This window comes from Lissotriton helveticus, chromosome 5_1, assembly GCF_964261635.1.
Source record: "Lissotriton helveticus chromosome 5_1, aLisHel1.1, whole genome shotgun sequence".
NCBI lineage: Eukaryota > Metazoa > Chordata > Amphibia > Caudata > Salamandridae > Lissotriton > Lissotriton helveticus.
In genome coordinates this window covers 470,181,927-470,203,518 of record NC_136065.1, presented here as the reverse complement: position 1 = coordinate 470,203,518, position 21,592 = coordinate 470,181,927, and the positions used below count along the sequence as shown (strand labels likewise).

Sequence of the window (21,592 nt, the reverse complement as noted above, 5' to 3'; positions counted from 1 at the left end):
GAAGAAGCTCTCCCGCCTAGGGAGAGAACAACCCAACGCACTACTTTCAAAGGACCAAAGGTCTGATTCATTACTTCAACTGTGAGGATATTCGTACTCAAGATGAAAGAATGTTCAAATGTGTGATTTATTCATATCCATATCAGGATTTCAATATAGATGGTACATGTCAATAATCTGTATTCCACACGTATGTTCGGGTGTGTTATCACATCACACAACCCAATGCATTTCGGGCATGGCCCGTCGTCAGGGGAATTACTCTACAAACAAAAACATACAAGAACCAAATGTAATACGCATGTAACAATATCAGCAAAAACCAAACTAGAATCCAATCCCAGTAAACGTGTGTTTGAAAAATGAGAAGTGCTCGACTACGTGAACGTGACAGAGAAGCGAGAGTATGTGACCCTGTAAATGAAATTATAGCCTTAGAACCAAAAGTCACAACCGAACCATAAACCATAGTGAAACGCTATATATAGTGACTACTTCAATCAAACGGGTGCACAAGATAGAATATATCTTCAGTAATCCAGTAACCACCACCAATCATGCAATAAGAAAACGAGTCCCCGATCGTGGGTACTTACTCGTGTGAATGTAACAGCGGGACTCCGAAGAGTTCCACGAGGTGAACGCGCAGTGAGAAAGCAGGAAGTCAGAATATACACGACAGTGAACATAGAGATAGGACTAAACGTAATGAATAGAGTGTGGGCGCCATCTTGAAAGGTGCAAACCAGTAAGGCAAAAGTAAAGTAGACAGATCAGAGATAATTCAACAAAACGGGATGACAAAAAGAATCACAAATAACATAAAAATTCAATGCGATCATTGAGACCCAACGGGGCCATCGTGGAAAGGTACCGGATCCAAAAGTTCTCTCTCTTTAGTAGGTGGTTCTTATTGTTGCATGTGATAGGAACTTGTTCCAATATTTGGAATTTAAGCTGAGCCACTGTATGTCTGTGCTCAAGGAAGTGGGTGGCAACACTAGATTTTTGATTTTCAGTTCGAATGTTGCTCTTATGTTCCAAGATTCTCGTGCGAATCATTCTCTCAGTGTGGCCCACATAGCATTTGCCACATGGGCATTTAAGAACGTAGATCACATTCTTGCTGCTACACGTTGCGTTGACCTTCAACTTGATAGGGAAACCTTTCATCGGGTGGTTCATGGTATTGCCTTGGATGCTGTTATGACAGTTGCTGCAATTGTGGCATGGTTTAAAGCCACTGTATATCACTGCGGATTTGGGACTGCTGGTGTTGTTCAGAATCTCTTTCAGGTTTCTGCCCCTGGTGAAGGCAAAGATGGGGGGTTCTGAAAATAAACCATTAAAATCAGACTCATGTGTCAAGATAGACCAATGTTTACGAATGATCCTTTGAAATTGTGAAGAGGCTTTAGAAAACTTAGAGACTACCACCATACGTTCGGTGGGGGTCTTGCGTTTCGGTTGTAGCAAAGATGCTCTACTGAGTTTCTCACTTCGCTGGATAGCCAAATCCAAGATGGGATTAGGGTATCCCCTTGCGCGTAAACGATCAAGGACAGTTTTGATCTGAGTCTTGCTCTCATCAGGCCTGGAAACGATTCTTTTCACCCTGAGTATCTGAGCATATGGCAAGTTGTTTTTGAGTCCCATCCGGTGGAAGCTATGATAATGTAGGGTAGAGTTTCTGTCTGTGGGCTTGCGGAAGACTGTAGTGGACCAGTCTCCCACCTCTCTTAGTATTTTCACGTCCAAAAAATGGACGCAAGATGTACTATGTTCCCAAGTGAATTGAATACGCTGTGTGACTTGATTCCAAGTGTTGAGAAAAGTAATGAGGGTCTCATTAGAGCCTGCCCAAAGTAAAAAAATGTCGTCGATATACCGCAGATATAATCGACCATTTTCTTGCCAAAGGTCTTGGGAGAGAATGTGATTCTCTTCGAAGATTCGCATGAAAATATTGGCGTAGCAAGGAGCAGCCGAATTTCCCATGGCCGTACCGTTAAGCTGTAAAAACCATTTGTCAGAGACGGTGAAATAGCTATGATATAGCGTAAACAAAGTCAGTTCCATCAGAAATATTTTCAGATCTTGGTCAATGTCAGAATGGGCCAAAGTGCTCTCAATCGCATCAATACCCCCGTCATGGGGGATTGACGTATAAAGGGAACTAACGTCCACGGTGCACATGATGAGATGATCATTTTTTAGGGTATTCATGACTGGTTCTAATTTCAAGATGAAATCTGTTGTATCTTTTACAAAAGAATCCGCTGAGATGACAAATGGTTGGAGGTATTTATCCAAGAATTTTCCTACGTTTTCGTGAATGCTGTTTCTAGTAGACACAATGGGTCTACATGGCGGATTTGACGGGTGTTTGTGTAGTTTTGGTAGTAAGTACAAGACAGGAGGTCTAGGATTGGTGGGTGTGAGATATCTTTTGGTTTTGTCGTTAATAGTGCCATTGTCAAACGCCTTGTTGATGATGATCATCAAATCATTAGTATATTCCTTGGTGGGATCTCCAGGGAGAATGTCATATGTGTCGGTATCTCCGACATGAGCTGTGATTTTGTCCATGTAGAAGTTGGTATCCATGACTACCAGAGCCCCTCCTTTGTCTGCATTTTGACAGATGATGTTGGGATTGTCAGCAATTTTCTGGAGTGTGTTTCTCTCTTTACGGGTGAGGTTTCCCCGTTTCGCTGTCTGTATGAATGGAAGTTTTAAAATGTCTTGTCTGACTAAGTTCTCAAACGTGTCGATGATTTTGTGGCTTAATGGTGCCAAGAACGTGCTGTGAGGTCGTAGGCCTCTGAGCATGTCTTCCTCCTGTGTGGTGATCGGACAGATATTGCGAAAGTAGTGTTTCAAACGCATATTGCGTATCAATTTGAACGCGCTCACTTCAAGTTCCAATGTATTCGTACCAGAGGTAGGAACGAATGATTGTCCTTTCTGAAGGATGCGTGTTTCTTCGTCGGACAGGACCGTTGAGGAAATATTGATCACTAGGTTCTCTTCCATGTTCAGCGTCTTCCTTTTACTTTTTTGTTTTTCACAGGCGGTGTTTTTTCCGGTTCCTCGGCGGGTTTTTCCCCCCGCAACTGTGCCTGTCATCCGAAGAGGGATGGACCAAAACACAAACGTCCTTGAATTATGCAGAAAGCTGCAGTGTCTACCTCTACAAATGTTGCATTTATAAAGTCACACTTAGTAGGTTACTTTGGTTGTAGACTAGCAGACCATGCTTCCTACATAGAACATACTGTTTTTGACTAATCTCTAAAAGTAACAGATGGTGCTCCAACGTTTGTCCCTACAATCCTTATCTCTACAGTGATCAGGCAGTGCCCTGACTTTTCATCCGTAGCGAGCAAATAGTGCTATGAGTCTCGTACCTGCAGTGAGAAGTCAGAGCACTGACCGTGAGGGCAATGTTCTCTGAATCTGATTCTTAAAATAGGCAGAATGTGCAGCAAACTGCTGTAAGAAGGCTCTGTTACATACAGTGAGGAGGTAGTCTCTGACGTTAATCTCCATACCAAGTGTCTACGTAGTGAGTAAGCAGTAATCAGACCTCGAAGCTTATTTTCAGCAGACAGTGATCTGACCCCTCATCTCTACATTGAGCAGACTCTGTTCTTCGCCTTTGGTAGACGAGTGGTTTCTATAAAAGTTAAATGTTGTATTTACTCAAATGATACAGATTTTATCCTAAAGCAATACTCTCTGGTACCATCCTTTAGTATTTTAAAGTATTATATTTAATTATACGAAGTTAAATCATGATAAATGGAAGTGCTAAGTAATCTTACCTTTCTCCATGACCACAACTAAAAACTTCAGAGAAACCCTCTGAAGTCCAGACAATGAGATTGCCTCTTTGACACACCTAATTAGAAAATCTAATCTTCAAAAATCAGATCTTCATGTTTATCTACAATTAATGTATCTGAAGAAAGTTAACATATATATAAGAACGTTCAGCTGAGATGGGCATATATCATTGTTCTTGCACACTACGATGAATTTCAGTATTCAGTGAGCCTACAAGCCCATTCCTTTTCTACATAATTGTGTGATTGTTTATGAGTATAAAGCCACCGTTGACTAAAAGCATTGGATCAGTAGAACTATTCTATATGGAGAGTTCCAGCCCTGTAGGTGGTAGCCAAGGTGCATTTATCCATCATCTGGATACTGGATTCGATTAATCCTCCCACCGCGGAGCTGAATTAGTAACATCTTGTGTATCTTGGGGGAGCTTGGTTTAGAAAAAGAGTCTGGTTTGCTCTGATACCTCAGATGTACAAGATCCTTCGACATATATATACAGCTAAAATACTCCTTACCTTTATATCTTTAGGAATTCTTTTTTAGGGTGAAGGAAAGTAGTACAGGCAGTTGCTTCTTGTAAACCATCCTCATTCCATCACCAATGAGCATTCGGGTAAGGAGATATAAAGACACGAAAGATATTGAGGAGATGAGCCTGCGTAGGAATCCAAAGGGGTGCCATGGGCCCAAAACCAAGCATTTGGTGGCATATGGAAGTTTCTTATCTGCACAAATGCAGTGTGCCAACACATATTTTCATGTTAATAACCTGAATAGTCTAGAGAAGAAAAAGTGCCAAGTTTACTCCAATGGACGTTGTGCACCTCAGTCTATGATATTTCCTTAGGAAGCAGTAGAACATTTCACCTGTCTCTTTTTAAATCGAAGCATTGGGTTGTGGAAATAGAGCAGATGGTGCATGCAATATTTAGATAATTCAGATCTCTGTCTCTCTCCTACATATCCACCTTTTTGGCTTCTTAAATTATGCTCACAGTACTGTCATCCTAGCTGGATTAGCTAAAAGCAGACAGTTAACTACTTTCTACTTTTTTTCTTGCAATGGAAACACATTCAGGTTGGGCAGGGAAGATTGTCAATGACAGTATTTCCTGTGACTGAAGATTTAAAATTGTTATTCTTAACGCGAATCACATTCCGCTATCAGGGCGAAACCCGCTGTTTCAGGAGAGCCTGGGAACCAAACCGCATTTGTTGCTGCTCAACAAAATGGACCTAGCAGATCTAACAGAGAAGCAGGTAATAACCATCTTAATCCTATCTCAAGATTTGACTGTCTTCAATCCTGCAACACTCTTCCGCTTGACCTGATCCCAAAAATTGCCATTCTTATGCTTGTTTTCAGATATTAATATTTCACTCCTACTTTAAAATATGATGATTTCACAACTAAGAAATGTCCTTTCTCTCAAGACTGGGTAATCCCACTCCTGCCTAAAGACACTTCAATTTTATTCCTGCCCGAATGTTGGTTTTCATATCTTTTGTCCCAATATAGGACTGTCCTACTCCCATCAAGAAGCAAGGGAATCTTGTTCCTACCCCATGTCATGCCAATCTCACCCATCTCCCGAGACCTGTGTAGAATGGATGCATAGCAATATTGATGTTTCAACAGCATTTAACTATAGAATCTTAGAAATTGCCAGAGACAGAACATACAGAGGTGTTCCAATACAAAATGTTTAATCTCACATACAAAAAATTGCTTTATATTTGAAGAGGCTTTTGTATGCTTCGATGTAATGTCGTTTCTTGGGTATCATTATAAATGGTGTAGGATACGTCTGAATCTAGTAAAGTCAAGGGTTTGACATTTGAAGCCTTCTGTCCTCTCTTCTGGACGTATTGTGTTTTTTTCTAATGAACCAGTTTTTGAAATACAAGGGTCTTCCTTGCCCAGGATAATTTAGATGTGAAAAAGGAATCTTTCCTGAGGGTTCCGTTGTGAACTTTAGCAGCATTTCCTCATTATTGTAGTTTTACAGTGGCCCCCATTTTTGTTCCCCAAGTGCTTTTGGGGATGTTAGGGGAATAGCATGTATTATTTTTGAATGATGCACAGGCGTCCTATATGTCATCATTGCGACTTTACACGTGAGAAGTCACATTGAAGTTACAATGCTTGGACTTAAAACTTGAGGCAGTCAGATGAAGACAGAGGTTATTACATTATGAGAATGGAGACTGTCAAAGCAGTCTAGAGCAACTTTAACCGTGCACTTTACTTTGAACAAGAACAGTTCTAGAAGAGGGGAGGGGCAGTGCTAGTTTGGTCAGTTTTTTTTATAAGGGAAGCTCATTACCTGTATGGAAACTGTGCTTTGCATTAGTTTGTATATAAGTAGAGCAATTATATAAAGTGATTTGGTCTACCCACTTAATCAGCGTTGGTGGTACATTGAAAGAACTCTTGCGAGCAGATTATCTTCAGCACTCTTCTTACATCTGTCTCCTGCCCACCTTGTTACCTAGGGGATTTCTTTCTTGGAACTGTATTGGCATACATGGCCTCCACCAAGATGCCATACCACAGGGATTATGCACTGAATAAAAATTCAAGAATCAAAAACTATGTAGCTCCGTCTAATTCCTAGAACATCCTAGAGGGCCTTCCTTGAATTTGGAGCAGCAATGGAAAGATTTCAAGGATTTGTCAAATCTATTGGTTGGGACATTTATTTTGGGGTGGAAAAAGTGGCAAGTTGTGTTTGGTGAAATGGTGAAGAGTTTGTTCGTATTTTTCTGATTTGCAGTAGATTGTAGAGGAGTTGGATGAATTTGATATAGCAATACGTATGTTAGTTGAAAAATATTGCTTGTAGAAAAAACAAGTAGTGGAAAGCACAGTTTTTTGCAAAGGGGTATTAAGTAGAATTGTATGTGGTAGCATAGGGAGGGCTTGCTGCTTACCTGCTATTATCAGGAGTTTTTCGATGAGACGATAAAGGACCATTTTGTTAAAAAAGCAAGCAATCTTAAAAAAATCATAAAAACTTCTAAAGGTAAGGGTTTACTGATAAAAAAGAGTTTGAAATTTCAACGATATTACAGAATGCCTTGGAATTTTATAGATTTTAGAGAGCTTGTGTCTTCAATTTACTGTTTGTAGGTGTTGTTTTGGGATATGTCTGCAGGAAGGTTAGGATAAGACGCTGTTCACCCTTGCTATTACCAAGCACTGTGGAACCAGCTTTTAGTTTCTGCAGTCCACTTTAAAGGTGTCTTGGCTGTTTTACTGTCCTCAGTTTGGATTGGCTTTAAAATCAAATATCCCAAATTGGGTACTCCAGGGAGTTGGCATAAAGCCTTACAACTTTCTAACTTGTTTATCTTCTGGGTCCAGGAATGGATCACTAGGAAGGGGACTGGACACATCCCAGGAAGGAGATGAGGAGCTGAAAAGGGAATCATAAAGAGTGGGTCAGGGAGCCCAGAATTGACCTTTTGATGGACGTATTGCTGTGGCTCGCATCCAGGTGTGAACTCTAGTCACTCCCATGATCTGTTGTTGGACAGTCAGCTTTGGAGTCTTTTCTGCTTTGACAAATTGCCTTTCAAGAGGAATGAAAAACAGAAAAGTGTCCACTAGAACAGAAGCAGAACCCCAACATGAAAATTCAAAGACTCAAACTCCAAATCACATTTAGTGTCTGGAAATGGACTATAAGAAGGGCGGGGAAATCGAGACCCCAAATGTTGTCATCTGACCAGCAGCAAGACAAGCTACGTGAGAAGGGGAAACTCTGCAAGAATTTTGCCTGTGACCAGGACTGAGTGCCAAGGTCTGATAGAGCCCCTACTGGGTGAGGGGACATCGCTGAGGGAAACCAAGACCACTTGCCCTGGAGCTTGGCGCACCAGCGCCTGACTCATTGCAGAAACTAGTGTTCCCGGTGAGGAAGAGGAGAGTGTTGGAGGGAGCAAGGACCAGTAGGGACTCCCAGTGAGAGGACTCCCCGAACAAGGTGTGAGGAAACCACTGTGCGGTCATTGACTGTGTGAAGGAATGATCAGGCGACCCTCTGCAGATGGCTGCCATGGATAGAAATGTGTACTGAAGGCCATACTGGAAGGGCCAAACCCATACAGTCGCACTGCAGTGACCTCTTAGGCTAAAGGGGGCCACTGCAGCAGTTATTGTTGCAAGCGTTTTAAGACTCATGTCCGCCCTAGCAGCGACCCTATATGCCGGGAAGGGCTGCCGTGGTGTGGGCGATTGCATCTTTTGAGTCTGTGCCTAAGCTGAAAAGTATTGCTACCGGAAGCGGCTGTCAGTAAGAGCATTCCAAGACATTTGGACGTTTGGCCCATTGCACAGAAGATTGCGGCTGTGACCTGTGGGCCGATCCTGCCCACAAAGCCTGCCCCTGACTTACCCCTTCAAAGACCGTGAATGAGGCTGCAGAAGACATCTTACCCTTGCTGGGATTCACTTGGGAGCTGGAGGATCGAATTCCCCTGCCACAACACCCTCCTCTCCCCCCCCGCCCCCCCTCATGTGGGTAAGATTGACTTACCTCTTCTTTGCGGGTTGGGAGTATCTCCAATTTCTGGGCAAAGCCAGTAGCACCACATGAGGGAGAGAGCCTGTGCCTGCTGAATGCTTCCATACTGCAGGAGCAGGGAAGACTTGAACTGGACCTGTGGGGCATCACACTCACTGCCGGCAGTGCTACAGTACCACTGACACATTTGACTAATTTCTAAAGACTTTAAAGGACACTTTTGAGCATTCCCTGGATCAATCAATCAATCATAACATTTGTAAAGTGCACTACTCACCCGTGAGGGTCTCAAGGCGCTGAGGGGAGGGGTGCTGCTACTGCTCGAATAGCCAGGTCTTGAGTAACCTCCTGAAGGTGAGAACGTCCTGAGTCTGCCGTACAAGGATGGGGAGGGTGTTCCAGGTTTTGGCGGCGAGGTGTGAGAACGATCTGCCCCGGTGTTCGCTCTTCGGATGCGGGGGGACGGTGGTGAGGGCGAGGTCGTCGGAGCTGGCGGTTCGGGGTGTAGAAGTTGAGTCGTCTGTTGAGGTATGTCGGTCCGGTGTTGTGGAGTGCTTTGTGTGTGTGGGGGAGGAGCTTGAAGGTGATCCTTTTGTTGGCGGGAAGCCAGTGCAGGTCTTTTAGGTGGGGTGTGATGTGGCTGCAGCGAGGGATGTCGAGGATTAAGCATGCGGAGGCATTCTGTATGCGTTGTAGTTGTTTCAGGAGTTTGGCCGAGGCTCCTGCGTAGAGGGCGTTACTGTAGTCTAGCCTGCTGCTGACGAGGGCCTGTGTGACCGTTCTTGTTTCGGTGGGGATCCACCTGTAGATCATGCGGAGGGTGTTGAAGCAAGAGGACGAGACGGCGTTGACTTGCTTGGTCATGGAGAGTGTTGAGTCGAGGATGAACCCTAGGTTGCGTGCGTGGTCGGTGGGTGTCGGTGCTGCTCTCAGTGCGGTCGGCCACCAGGAGTAGTCGCACGGCGTGGGAGTGGAGCTGAGGATGAGGACTTCCATCTTGTCTGAGTTCAGCTTCAGGCAGCTGATCTTCATCCACTCGGCGACGGCTTTCATTCCTTCGTGAAGGTTGGTTTTGGCAGTGAGGGGGTCCTTGGTGAGGGAGAGGATCAGCTGGGTGTCCTCGGCGTAGGAAATGATGTTTAGGTTGTGCAGTTGGGCGACGTGAGCGAGTGGTGCCATGTAGATGTTGAACAATGTTGGGCTGAGGGATGATCCTTAGGGTATGCCGCAGATGATCTCGGTGGCTTCGGGTCGAAAAGGTGGGGGGGGGGGGGCGGACGCTCTGGGTTCTGCTGGAGATGAAGGAGGTGGTCCAGTCTAGTGCTTTGTCTCGGATCCCAGCATTGTGGAGGCATGTGCGTAGGGTGCGGCAGCAGACAGTGTTGAAGGCGGCTGACGGGTCCAGGAGGATGAGGGCTTCGGTTTCGCCGTTGCCCAGTAGGATCCTGATGTCATCAGTGGCAGCGAAGAGGGCAGTTTCGGTGCTGTGGTTGCTGCGGAACCCGTACTGGGACAGATCCAGGATACTGTTCTCCACGAGGTAGCGGGTCAGTTGTCTGTTGACAGTCTTCTCAAAAACCTTCGCTGGGAACAGGAGCAGAGAGATCGGTTGGAAGTTCTTGATGTCCTTGGGATCCGCCTTGGGTTTTTTGAGTAAGGTGTTGATCTCGGCTTGCTTCCAGCTTTCCGGGAAGGTAGCGGGCTCGAAGGAGATGTTGATGGCTTTGCGGAGATGGGGTGCAATGGTGGAGCTGGCTTCGATGAAGATGTTGTGTGGGCATGGGTCTGATGGAGAGCCGGAGTGGATGGTGTTCATGATTTTGATGGTGTTGTCGTTGTTTATGTTGGTCCAGGTGAGCAGGGGATTGGTGAGGGTGGTAGCTGTGAGGTTGGAGGTCTCCGTGATTGTCGGGGCGGTCAGGGTGTTGAAGCTGTCGTGGATGTCTGTGATCTTGCAATGGAAGAAGGTGGCGAGGGCATCGCACAGGTCTTGTGAAGGTGGGATGTTGTTTGTGTTGGAGCTGGGGTTGGAGAGCTCCTTCACGATGTTGAAGAGCTCTTTGCTGTTGTGTGCGTTGTCTAGAGGTCCTTTTGGCAGATCTGATGAGGTGATGGTATCCTCGGATGGCGTTCCTGTGAGCTGCGTAGCTGTCTGGTGTCTGTTCACGGTGCTATTTCTTCTCTACTTTTCGGCAGGTTTGCTTGGATGCCTGGAAGTCCGTGGTGAACCAACTGGCTTTCTTGTTGGTGTGTCTGTTGGAGGGTTTTTGAGCGGGGCAGCAACCAGTGATGGGGGAGAACGCCTACGACCTTACAAGGAAGAGGTTGGGGATTTGCCTGACAAATGCCAGAGTCTGAACTTAGGAAAATGGTATTATTGCTTACAAATGTTGTTATTGCTTTGTGATTGTAGAGTTAGAAATAAAACACATTATCTTAAAAAAGCAAGTATTTGGCTTGACATTGGTTTATTGACTGCACTGTGTGCACTTTGAGTTATGAGTCGTGTTCACTCGAGTGAGCCTTTTGATTGTTCATCCACAGCAACCACAGAGAGGGAAGTGTAGAAGAGGTGTTTGGCCCAGTTGCTCAGGATCCCTAGTGAAACATCAGGAGTAAAATTTCTAAACCACCACGCTTAGGCCCAGTAGCCCCGGAGTGCCCTGTGGCCCTCTGAATGGGGTTCTGACTGTGAGTTAGTTGCCTTAAGGTATAACTAAAAATATTAATAGGTGCAATAGGAATTAAAGAACAAAACAGGGAAAATTAGGGTCAAAGGGATATTTTACCGACCAGCCACAGTTCCAATCCCCAATTTACACAATAACACTGACCAACTGCACTGAGGGTCTACTAGATATCAAGCCACCAAGTGCTTTAGGTTGCTACAAACAGAAATAGAAAAGTAAAGAAAACAGGAATGTTAAAGGAACCAGAAATCATTGAGCAGAGCTTGGATTCCCATCAATTATCAGTGTGATCAATCTTATCATCTGGTTATCCACCCATAGGGATGATATGTCTCCTGATCATAGAGACAGACTTCCAACAAAGGCATTAGCTCAATGGAATCAGAATAGGGACCCCAGAGAAAAGTGAGACAGTCTATGCATTATTTTAAGTCTGTGACCACATGGAAATCAAAAAGCAGTGCAAACCAAAACAAAAGTATGTGATGTTAAAATAGTCATGAGGAGGAAATACAGAATTTATTGGGGTTATCACCTCACTCTCTATTCTAAAAACAGAACAGTGCAAGGAGCAGTATTAACAAATAACTGCTAGATTATCTCGGCCAACATGTTTCAGCCAGTAGGGTAAGAGTGCTCTAGGCTTTCGTCAGGATCCCTGTTCTTAAAATAATTGACGAGTTGAAAGAAATCAATTAGCAAGCATATCTTCCATCTTGCTCCCAAATGTTAGCTGAAAATAAACTGACTTCCAAATTGGCTTCAAGAATATGCATATATGTCGCAGAGATGTGGCCTTATTCTCAAAAACAATGCTCACCACATAACTGGAAGATATCTGATCCCATGTGGACACTCATGTTGGGTAAATGACCTTGACATTGAATATCACAGCACATCATGCAGTGCATCTCTCTGCAGATGCTAAGGAGTGTCGCTCCATGTGTCAGAGGGAGCAGCTGGGTTAGGCTGATAGCATGAGGTGATTCCCGGATTGCAGCCAGATGTTGATGGCGGAATCACTCACTTTTTTAGTACTGCACTGTGCTATGTTGGGCCAGTGAGTTAATGTGTCAGTTCTGTTCTACCTCCTGTCATCTACTTGTCACTGCACTGAGCAGCTGCTGCAGCCTTCTGAGTTTCTCTCTCCATAGGTAGTGGTGTCAGCAATTGTAGCCATTTCAGAGATGTGTGTTGCTGGTGGGTAACTTTGAGGCAAGTGGGTGGCAGAGGAGAGGTCTCCAGGTGGTCTGGTCAACAAGGGGTTTGCTTTTTTCGGTGTTTGTTCAGAAACATTTGTAGTTCTTTCTTACGCTATATGCCTCAAGGGAGAGTAGGCCTTGTTGGGTAACAAGGAAGCTGAGGGCGAGTGTACCATTGCACCCCTTCCCTCCTTTATCAGATTTGATATTAACTAAGGTATCTGAGAAGATGACAACACTGAGTCTTTGGATTACCCCAGCTGTTTAGCAGGTTAATGCAACAATGAGAAATAAAAAAACAAGCAGGAGTGGACCTTTGGCCATCTTGTTAAATGGCTAGCCATGCATCACCACCCTCCTACTCTTACCATGGCACATGGCAATCTGTGGACACTAGAAAGACATACAGTTTCCACTGGGACGTGTACATCAGACTTCTAGTTCAAGATGCGGGCAACCTATTTTTGTCCTAACAGATGATGACGGGTGGGCCCTCTGTGGCCCTCAGGGGCCAGAAGAGGCTGGGCTGGGCCACCCCCCTTGGCAGTCCCTTCTCCCTGGGACCTACACCAGGTTAGTGATTAAGTATATTCTATCACTTCATCGTTCAAATAACAGTTTTGAATCATGGGGAAAAGGACACCGGCTGTACTCAGGCCAAAAGATGCGCATAAACAAGCCCAGCCTACAACTACCACCACCCCGCGGCCAACATTGACCGCTATTGACAAAATGCTCCAGAAGACAATTGATGTTGTTGCTACTGCCATTCAGAACACTGAAAGGCGTTTTTCACTTCCCTCAAGCCTGCCCCCTCTTCTTTTGAATCAAGATAACTCAGTGGACTCTTCACTCGTTGCTTCCTTCGCTGGACTTCCAGGCACAGACTCCAATGAGAACTGTATAATTGTGGACACGGCCCCATCGGTACAATTCACCCCAGGTAGTAGGTTATCATCAACACCCACCCTGCTCAGGCCTGACATGAACATCAGTCAAGATTCCTGCGCACCATTGATAAATGATCACCTACACTTAGATGGTAACGATTCTTATGTGGATTCCGATATATCAAACACTGAGGGAGATAAAAGCGATAGCATCCCTGCGCGAACCCGGGGCCAAAAAGCTAAAAGAAAGTTGAAGCACCTAGACACTGAGTCACCATCAAAAACACATAGATCTAAGGGAGGGCGCAAGCGAAATCGAAGGGCTCCCGCCCCTGTAGAGCGGAAAAGGGATAAGGGAGAAGATGAAGTTATGGCAACCAAAACTCCTCCCGTAGAAGTTAGCGCAGCATCGGGAAATGAAGTATTCTGGGGGAGGATGGAGACACTATTGTCCACCCTCTTAGGACCAATTAACCAACAAATCCTAAATTTGGATAAGAGGGTGAGAGCGTTGGATGATCATATATCAAAACTGGGCATAGGGCAGACCCTAATAAGCAAACCTAAAGTTGGGACACTAGGTGACACTAAGGCTAATAACAGCGGTGCCAATGCTATTCCAAAAACAGCTGGTCATAATAAACCAACTTCAACTACGTCTGCACCTAGCACTAGTAAAACCCAACCCTTAGCTAAACACGCTCCGAATTTAAACACAATTAAGGTAGCCAATGTGGCAAGGACGGATCCTAACGCTGATAAAAGCAAAAGGGCCCTGATTAATCAATCTAAAAACGATCCCCAAAATCGCCCTATAGTTCAATCCGAACTTAACATGGCAACCAATACGAGGAAGATCCCCTCCCGCATTAACCTGCCGCCTGAATGCGGGGCATATGTGCTGGTTTTGGTCAATGCGCCTAAATTAAAGGATGACCAAGAGGAAAATCACATAACTCTCAAAAATAGGATTCTTCACTGGCTATCCACAAATTGTAATTTCCAAATGGAAGGAGCAAGGGAGATCATTCAAACACAAAGAGTTGGGTGGGTGGGCCCACTGAGAAAAAAGTTTGAGGGAGACTGCGTAGTCATAAACTTCAGGTCCCCTCAATGGGCTCAAAAAACCCTTGCTAATGCGCCATTACCCTCACCATGGGAATTTAACACGACTTTGCTTCCCCTGGGTTACTTTTATAGACATCTAGCCCCAAACCCTAATTTCATGTCTAACCCGGCCGCGCGTCATCAGGAGCAAAATCTTGGAATCAGGGACTTGTATCCATCTCACCAATTGAACTAAGATTTTGATCTCATGAACGGCCCAGTCCAGGGCCATCAGGCTAAATTCATGGGACTCCCTACGCCATACCCATTTTTCCCCATTATGCCCTCGCATAATTACAATGAAAGGCCATATTTCAATCCTAATTCAAACTTAAATTTTGGTCATAATGAGTTGAGGCCTATATATAACATCCCAACCTATAATCGATTTGAATACGCCCTCTCAAAATTTAGAAGATCAGGACTGACTGGGGATAAAGAGAAGTAGCGGTGAATGCCAAGACGAAACCATTGATAATGAGGAACCTTTACCCTCTGTATCAATTATTTCACCCCAGGAGACATCAGCACAACGCCATATTATTACACCTGCAACTACACATGAGGTTGAATTTTCTACACCAATTAACCTCACGCAGAGCACAGTTAAGAATGTTAGACGTAAACCAATTAGACATAGTAATCGCTGTGAACTATCCATTCTTAGCTGGAATGTGGCAGGGTTGGAGTCAAGATTGTCAAACCCAGAATGGGCTCAGTTATTGGATGGTAAAAACATTATCATGTTTCAGGAGTCATGGGCCATGGAGAATCTATATATCGAGGGCTACCACTGTTTCAGCGTGCCAGCACCCAAGCCTGACACAGGACGTGCAGTGGGAGGCTTGTTTATTGGCACTAAGACACTGGCCGGCGGCACAATTACAGACCTTTCAAGAGGAAACCCGAATATACAGATTTTAGAGTTCAAACGAAAGACCAGGATTTATTTAATTAATTTTTATAATAATGACTTTTGTTCTGTGCCCAACAAAAACTTTGAGGCAATCTCTAAGACTTTACGGAACCTGGAAACCAGTTCTGAAATTGGGGAGGAAATAGGGATTCTAATTAGGGGGGATTTTAATGCTAAAATTCCTAAGAACCGTAGAACCGAGGATAGAAACCACCCAGATCAAGCTGAACGAAGGGGTATTGAACTTGCTAATATATTAACTGAGCGCACTCTCAGTAACGTCATGGACACAAGCCACATCTCCAGTGTACCTCATGCCCCTACGTTCAGAGGGCGGGATTGTTCCTCCACAATTGATTTTATTTTTATGTCTCCCCACCTATCAGACTGTGTGATAAAATCTACAGTGGTAGAAACCACGTTTGGTGATCATAACCCCCTCTCTGTGACGTTAAAATTAGGCCCTAATAAGATATATGCCAACTTAACCACTTCCATGCTAATGACAAGGCCAGCTCGTCATGCAGTACACTGGAGCTGTGCTTATGACGAGCTGACCTTGTCATGAACAATGGGAATCTGGAGACTTCAGCACCCAGTGGGAATTGCCTTAGCAGCCAAGGTGTTAAACGGGGCAAGAGATATCACACCCACAGGTGACAGCTTGCGCCTAAAATGGAGGGGAGTTGACAGTGGGGCCATATTAGAAAGTGTAAATAGGGAACATCCTAAGCTATTTATTTCTTGTCTAACTATGGATGGGAATTGTCACAGGATAATTGATGATTTTGGCAAACTGTGCTCAGCAATAAAAACCTCTCTGTCAGTTCCATTACCAAAAGAGCGGAAAGAACCTAGGTGGTTTGACTCTGCCTGTTCACTAGCAAATAGGGACCTGCGCAGGGCATTAACCTGTAAACCAAGGTGCTTAGTAGAGGTTCAGGCAGCCAGGAAACTCTACAAATTTAAGATAGCCGAAAGGAAGGCTGTACTACTAACAGAACAATGGGAGTCGCTGGTCGGGAGCGCCAATTTGAAAAACAGCGGCCTTTTCTGGTCAGCTGTCAGAAAAACACGCGAAATGGGCAAACAACCAACCCCAATCAGCTGCAACATAACCAGCAACTCTTGGGAGGCCCATTTCTCCAAAATATATGCAGCCCCGCATGACGAATCATCTATCCTTCCCCGTGGTCAGCTTCAAGGCCTAGAAATAGATCTGTATGAGGTGGAGATAGCCATCAAAGAGAGCCTTCGAAACAAGGCTCCAGGCCCCGACGGCCTACCTATAGATATAATTAAGCATAGCCAGGACTTATGGGCACCAATCCTCCTCAATGTTTTTAACAGCCTCTCCACAGTCCCCATGCCCACTACCTGGGCTACCAGCACCATAGTCCCAATTTTTAACAAGCATTTGCAATGCAATAGGTCTCGCATTAGGAAAAGTTTGAGCTTTTAGTATTGTAAATGGCATTGGCTATTTTTTTTGTAGTAGTTACGTTTTGTTTTTATAACGCTGGATGTGGTTTCCTGCTGTTAATGTCTATTGTGATAGCAACTGGGTAAAATAATTAGCAATATTTGCCTGCTATTAACAGGGGAGGCATCTTTCTAGAAAACAAAATAGAGATCAGGGATGTCCTAACCACAGTGGCGATGTGGGACTTCACCTGTGGGCTGCTACAGTGCGATCTTCAGAGTTGCTGCGGGTCCGCCGTTTTACTGGAAACTGCACCTGAGTGTGAGCATCACTCGCGTTACTATAACCCCAGCTACCCAGCGCACTTTTAAAACAGGTACACAGCGTGCACTATAAAGATTTCCAAAACACATTTGAGGAGAATGTATACACATTAGTGACTCCAAGCAAAAAGAAAGGTGAGGAAATAGTTAAAATTTCAACTAAAGGGGAGAATGTGTAATGAATGTAGAAAGTGAAGAAGGCCTGCTCATGTCAATGCAAGCATCAGCAGAAAGACGTGTACAGATGTACGCGTTAAAGGAAAAATACAGACTAAGCTGTCTTCAATAGCAGAATAAACAAGTTTGAGCTATTAACATTGCAAATGACAATGCCTTTTATTTTTGTTTTAATTTTTAAAACATAAATAAAAGGCATTGTCATTTACAATGCCACTAGCTTACACACGCGTAAATGCGAGACCTATTGCATTGCAAATGCTTGTTTTCTTTGAATTCTGGGGGTTGTAGTCCTATTGTTCCCCTTACAGAATCCGGACCACAAGTCCTAGAGTGCACAGCAGACCTTGGAGCGGATGAGCTGCTAACACATGGTCCAAGCAGATCTGAGAGCTGTGGATTGTGGGTGCACTCCCCGGCTCCTTCCACAAGCAGTGTGGGGTCTCCGAGCTCAAGTGACTGCGCGGACTGTGTATTCCCGTAAGACTTTACATACAAGTTCCCCTCTGTTAGTAGAGTCCAGCACACCGAGGGCTCCTACTTTTAACCACAACGGGTGGATAAAAGCCCTCCAAGCCTCACCCAAGACACCGAACACCTTTGTCCACAGTCCCAAAGCAGGAGCCGGGAGCTGAGGTTACTCGTTAAGTAACACAGCTTGTAACTCGTTACATAATGTAACTGTAAACGGGGTATTTGTAAACACTATGGGTGCTTCGGTTTTAAATTCTCTTCACATGAAACTGCTTCGTTCTTATGCTAATGGGGTCTTAATAGGGTGAACCCAATATCTCTTTGAAGTCAGGCCCCTCCTGTTTGTAATGTGAGCAATTGGAATCCGCGGGGCTGATTCCGTCCAAGAGCACACATGTAGAGCTACCCAGATTAATTGTTGATGCCCTCAGCCTGCAAGTGTCTAATCTCTGCCACGTTATTGCCTATTGATTTATCTGTCGAATACCAAACAGACCCAAATTACAACCTGGTTATTGTACAGCATTCCTTGTTCTGAAGGGCAGGGCGTGATCAAGCTTCGCGTGATGTGCCCGGCTCTAGCCACGCCTGTGCCCCTCACGTAGAAGAAAACAGCAAATTAAATAAATAACCAAGCGCGGCCTCTAAAGTGAGCGGTCCGTGCTGCAAATAAATTAAATAAATAAAAAAACGCGGCCGCTAAAGTGAAAGCGGACCACGCTACAAATAAAAAAACAACTAAATTAATTAGTACCGCAAATCACCGCCGTCACTGTGCCGGCCTGCGACCAGGAAGTCAGGCAGGCCGGCGCGACAACAGGAAACAGGAAGTAGGAGGGCGGGAGCCTACCCCGCCTCCAACGGAAGAGCCGCGATGGGAGCCGCGTTTCAAGCACCGGAGCTGGCAGGAGCCGGAGCCGCGTTTCAAGCACCGGAGCAGGCAGGAGCCTACCCTGCGGGTGCCGAAGGAGGGAAGAAGAGTCCTGCTGCCCTGCAGCTGAGGAGAGCCGCCGCAGGAATGAAGCCGGTGAGTGGGTTGCTGAGCGGGGGGCGGGGGGGCGGGCTGTGTATGTGTGTGTGCGTGCGTGTGTGTATGTGTCTGGAGTGCGTGTGTGTGACTGTGGGGGAGGGGGGTGTGTGTGAGCGAGTGTCTGCCGTGTGCCTGCGTGTGCATGCGCTCGCCTGTGTGTGCGCATGCAGAGGGGTGGGGGGTGGGGGCTGCCTATATGTGAAGCGCTCTGATACCTGATTCGGTTCGGGGCTGGGAAATAAAAAAAAAAATAAAAAAAAAAATTGGTGAGTTACTCTGCGCATGCGCGGGTGAGACGCGCGCTCCCGCGGTGAAAACCGCGAAGGAAATGCTTGTCCACATCGGTGTCCACATTCCCATTAATGGGCAACAATAGTAGTCGAGCAGACACTCCGTCTGCTCGACCTAAAAAGGGTGAGAGATCGGACCCAGTGAACTATCGTCCGATTTCTCTTTTGGATAATACCCTAAAAATCCTGGGGCGAATAATCTATAATAGGGTGGTAGAGTGGACTGAAGATACGGGTATATTGGACCCGTGCCAGATGGGATTCAGAAGTAGGGTGGGGACGGTCGAGCAATGCTTGAATCTGAAATTGATCATTGACAAGTACAGCATCGCCCGATCGTCCCCTATCTTACCTTGCGTTTATTGATCTTTCATCCGCTTTCGACCTAGTGAACAGATCTAATTTGTGGGCAATTCTTTTGAATTACAGACTGGATGAGGCTCCTGTTAACTTCCTGGCATACCTCCACACTGACCTCAAAGCACAAGTTAGGATCGGGCCGGTGGAGAAGTATCTGGACCCATTAACATCGGCAGAGGGGTAAGACAGGGGTGCGTTTTAGCACCCCTGCTGTTTATTATCTACATCAATGGCTTGGCCAAAGCCCTAAAACAAGTGACTAGTGACGTTCCAGCTATCCAGGGGCACCCATTGCCAGTTTTACTATACGCTGACGATGCGGTCTTGATGGGACAAACACCAAATGCCCTTCGCCTACTTGTTAAAGGTTTTGTCCAACACATGGAGGGCTTAGACCTGCGCGTCAATTTAAAAAAATCTTTTATTATGCCGTGTGGCCCTGGGAAACGCAAGCTCAATACTATACACATAGGGACAGATAAATTAGAATCTGTAACCGCATTCCCGTATCTTGGTTTGGTTTTCGCTGCGAACGGCTCATGGAGTGGGAATATGGCCCACGCCATGGGCAAGTTCTCGAAAGCCAATAATTCCATTTTGAGTTTGCCCCGACCAAAGAAAATAGGTGCCACCAGAGACATTTAAATTTTTTTTTACCTACAGTACCTACCAGTAGCCACATACGGGGCTGAGGTTTGGGGATTGAGAAAAAGCCCCAGTATCCAGCGAGAAGAAGGTCGATTCTGCAGGAGAATACTGGGTGCTCCAATCTCATCCTCCGAATTGATTTGTCATGAGGAACTTAACCTCCCCTACGTATGTGATTTTATTAGATCTAGACCAGCTCTCTTCTGGATTAGGATCTGGAGGAATAATTCAGCCGCTCTAACGCAAAACATTATAGAAGACTGTCTTAAATGTGATCATGGCATGTCGATCCCCTGGCTCGCGGGAGTTTTTAAAACACTGAGTAACGTGAACAGGGAAGACCTTTTCTCCGATCCCAGTAAGATTGAACTTAAGGATAAAACTGAGGTCAAACAAGCACTGTATGCACTTTATAGTTCAGAACGAATGGAAAGGGAAACTCTCAAATCAACTGTTGTGACTTATCCGAGAAATGATCTAAGTAGGAGAAATCTCGCACAATACCTCACCCTACCCATGACCAACTGGGAGAGATCTTTGCTGTTTCGGTTAAGGGCGGGCTCAATAAAATTTTTGTTGGGCTTTCCCCTGGGCTATAAGCACACAACAGATTATAACCCTTGCCCGTGCGATGGTATTAGTAAACAGAATGATTTGCACTTTCTATTTTTCTGTAAATTTTATTTAAAATATATTAACTGGTTTTTAACTCCGTATTTTAGGAAACACAGACCCCTCTCGTTAGGGGAGTCCTATACAATGTTACTTTCCCTGGATACAAATGAATTAATTTACTGCACTAGCACTTTTTTGAGACTCATAATACGTGTATGCAAAACGATGGAAAACCCCTGAAAACAGTCTTATGAGAAATGTATTAGATTTTTATAATTCATGAAATTTGTAAACTTGACTTTTGTTGTGTGAATGTATGTTTTTATTGTGGTACTTTTATGAATTTTATGAAATTCGAATAAAGGTCTTTTGAACTGAACTGAACTGAACTGACTGACTTATCTCTTATTAAAACCAAAGCTTATATTATTCCAGTCCTCAAATATGTTGGTATTAGTTCTATTGCCTGTCGATAATGTCCTAGCTTGAAACTTGAAAGCTTACTTCTAGTACAAAATAAACATATATCCTTAGAAATTATAATGTTTATAGGTGGGTTGGGATGAAAGGGAAATTATTTTCTTGCCTCATCTGTTTCTGGCACTTGGACACCAGTGCTGTGAGAAAGGCACCGCTTACATTCTCACCTCTGTCCAAGTGGAAATATACTGGTTGGAGCAAGAGCTCTGCATGTGCTTTAACCTCTGCCCTGATGTTACAAGAGGGTCAGTGGTTCTACCAGCACTACCACTTAGTCAATGTGCTAATCCTGATAGTAGAGGGAGGTGGATAATTTGGGAGCAGATTTTGTTTGTACTGGAAACCTAGTCACAGTTTGATTACCTCTGCAGGATTTGGTAGCGCTTGAGTGAGAATATGTTTGGTATGTTATTCTGAAACGCATATATTTATCTATTTTTGTAATGGCATTTCAGAGGATAATGAATGAGCTGGAGCATCAAGGCATCAAGAAAGTGATTTTCACGAATTGTGTCAAAGACGAAAACATTGACAAGGTGAGTGAAGGTTAAGCTCTATTATAAGATTTTCTCACTGTTGAATGTTCTGT

The 21,592-nt window shown here is 44.7% G+C and overlaps 1 protein-coding gene across 3 annotated transcripts in view; it reads left to right on the top strand.

Annotated features, from left to right (window-relative positions):
• MTG1 (mitochondrial ribosome associated GTPase 1) overlaps window positions 1-21,592 on the top strand; it is a 201,555-nt gene that overhangs the window by 69,079 nt on the left and 110,884 nt on the right. For 2 of the 3 annotated variants that reach the window (XM_078642757.1, XM_078642758.1), the window contains exons 4-5: window positions 5,005-5,109; window positions 21,459-21,539. In XM_078642757.1, coding sequence (XP_078498883.1) covers window positions 5,005-5,109; window positions 21,459-21,539 — 186 coding nt within the window. The remainder of the gene's footprint in view (window positions 1-5,004; window positions 5,110-21,458; window positions 21,540-21,592) is intronic. The other variant, XM_078642759.1, reaches the window with a different exon arrangement.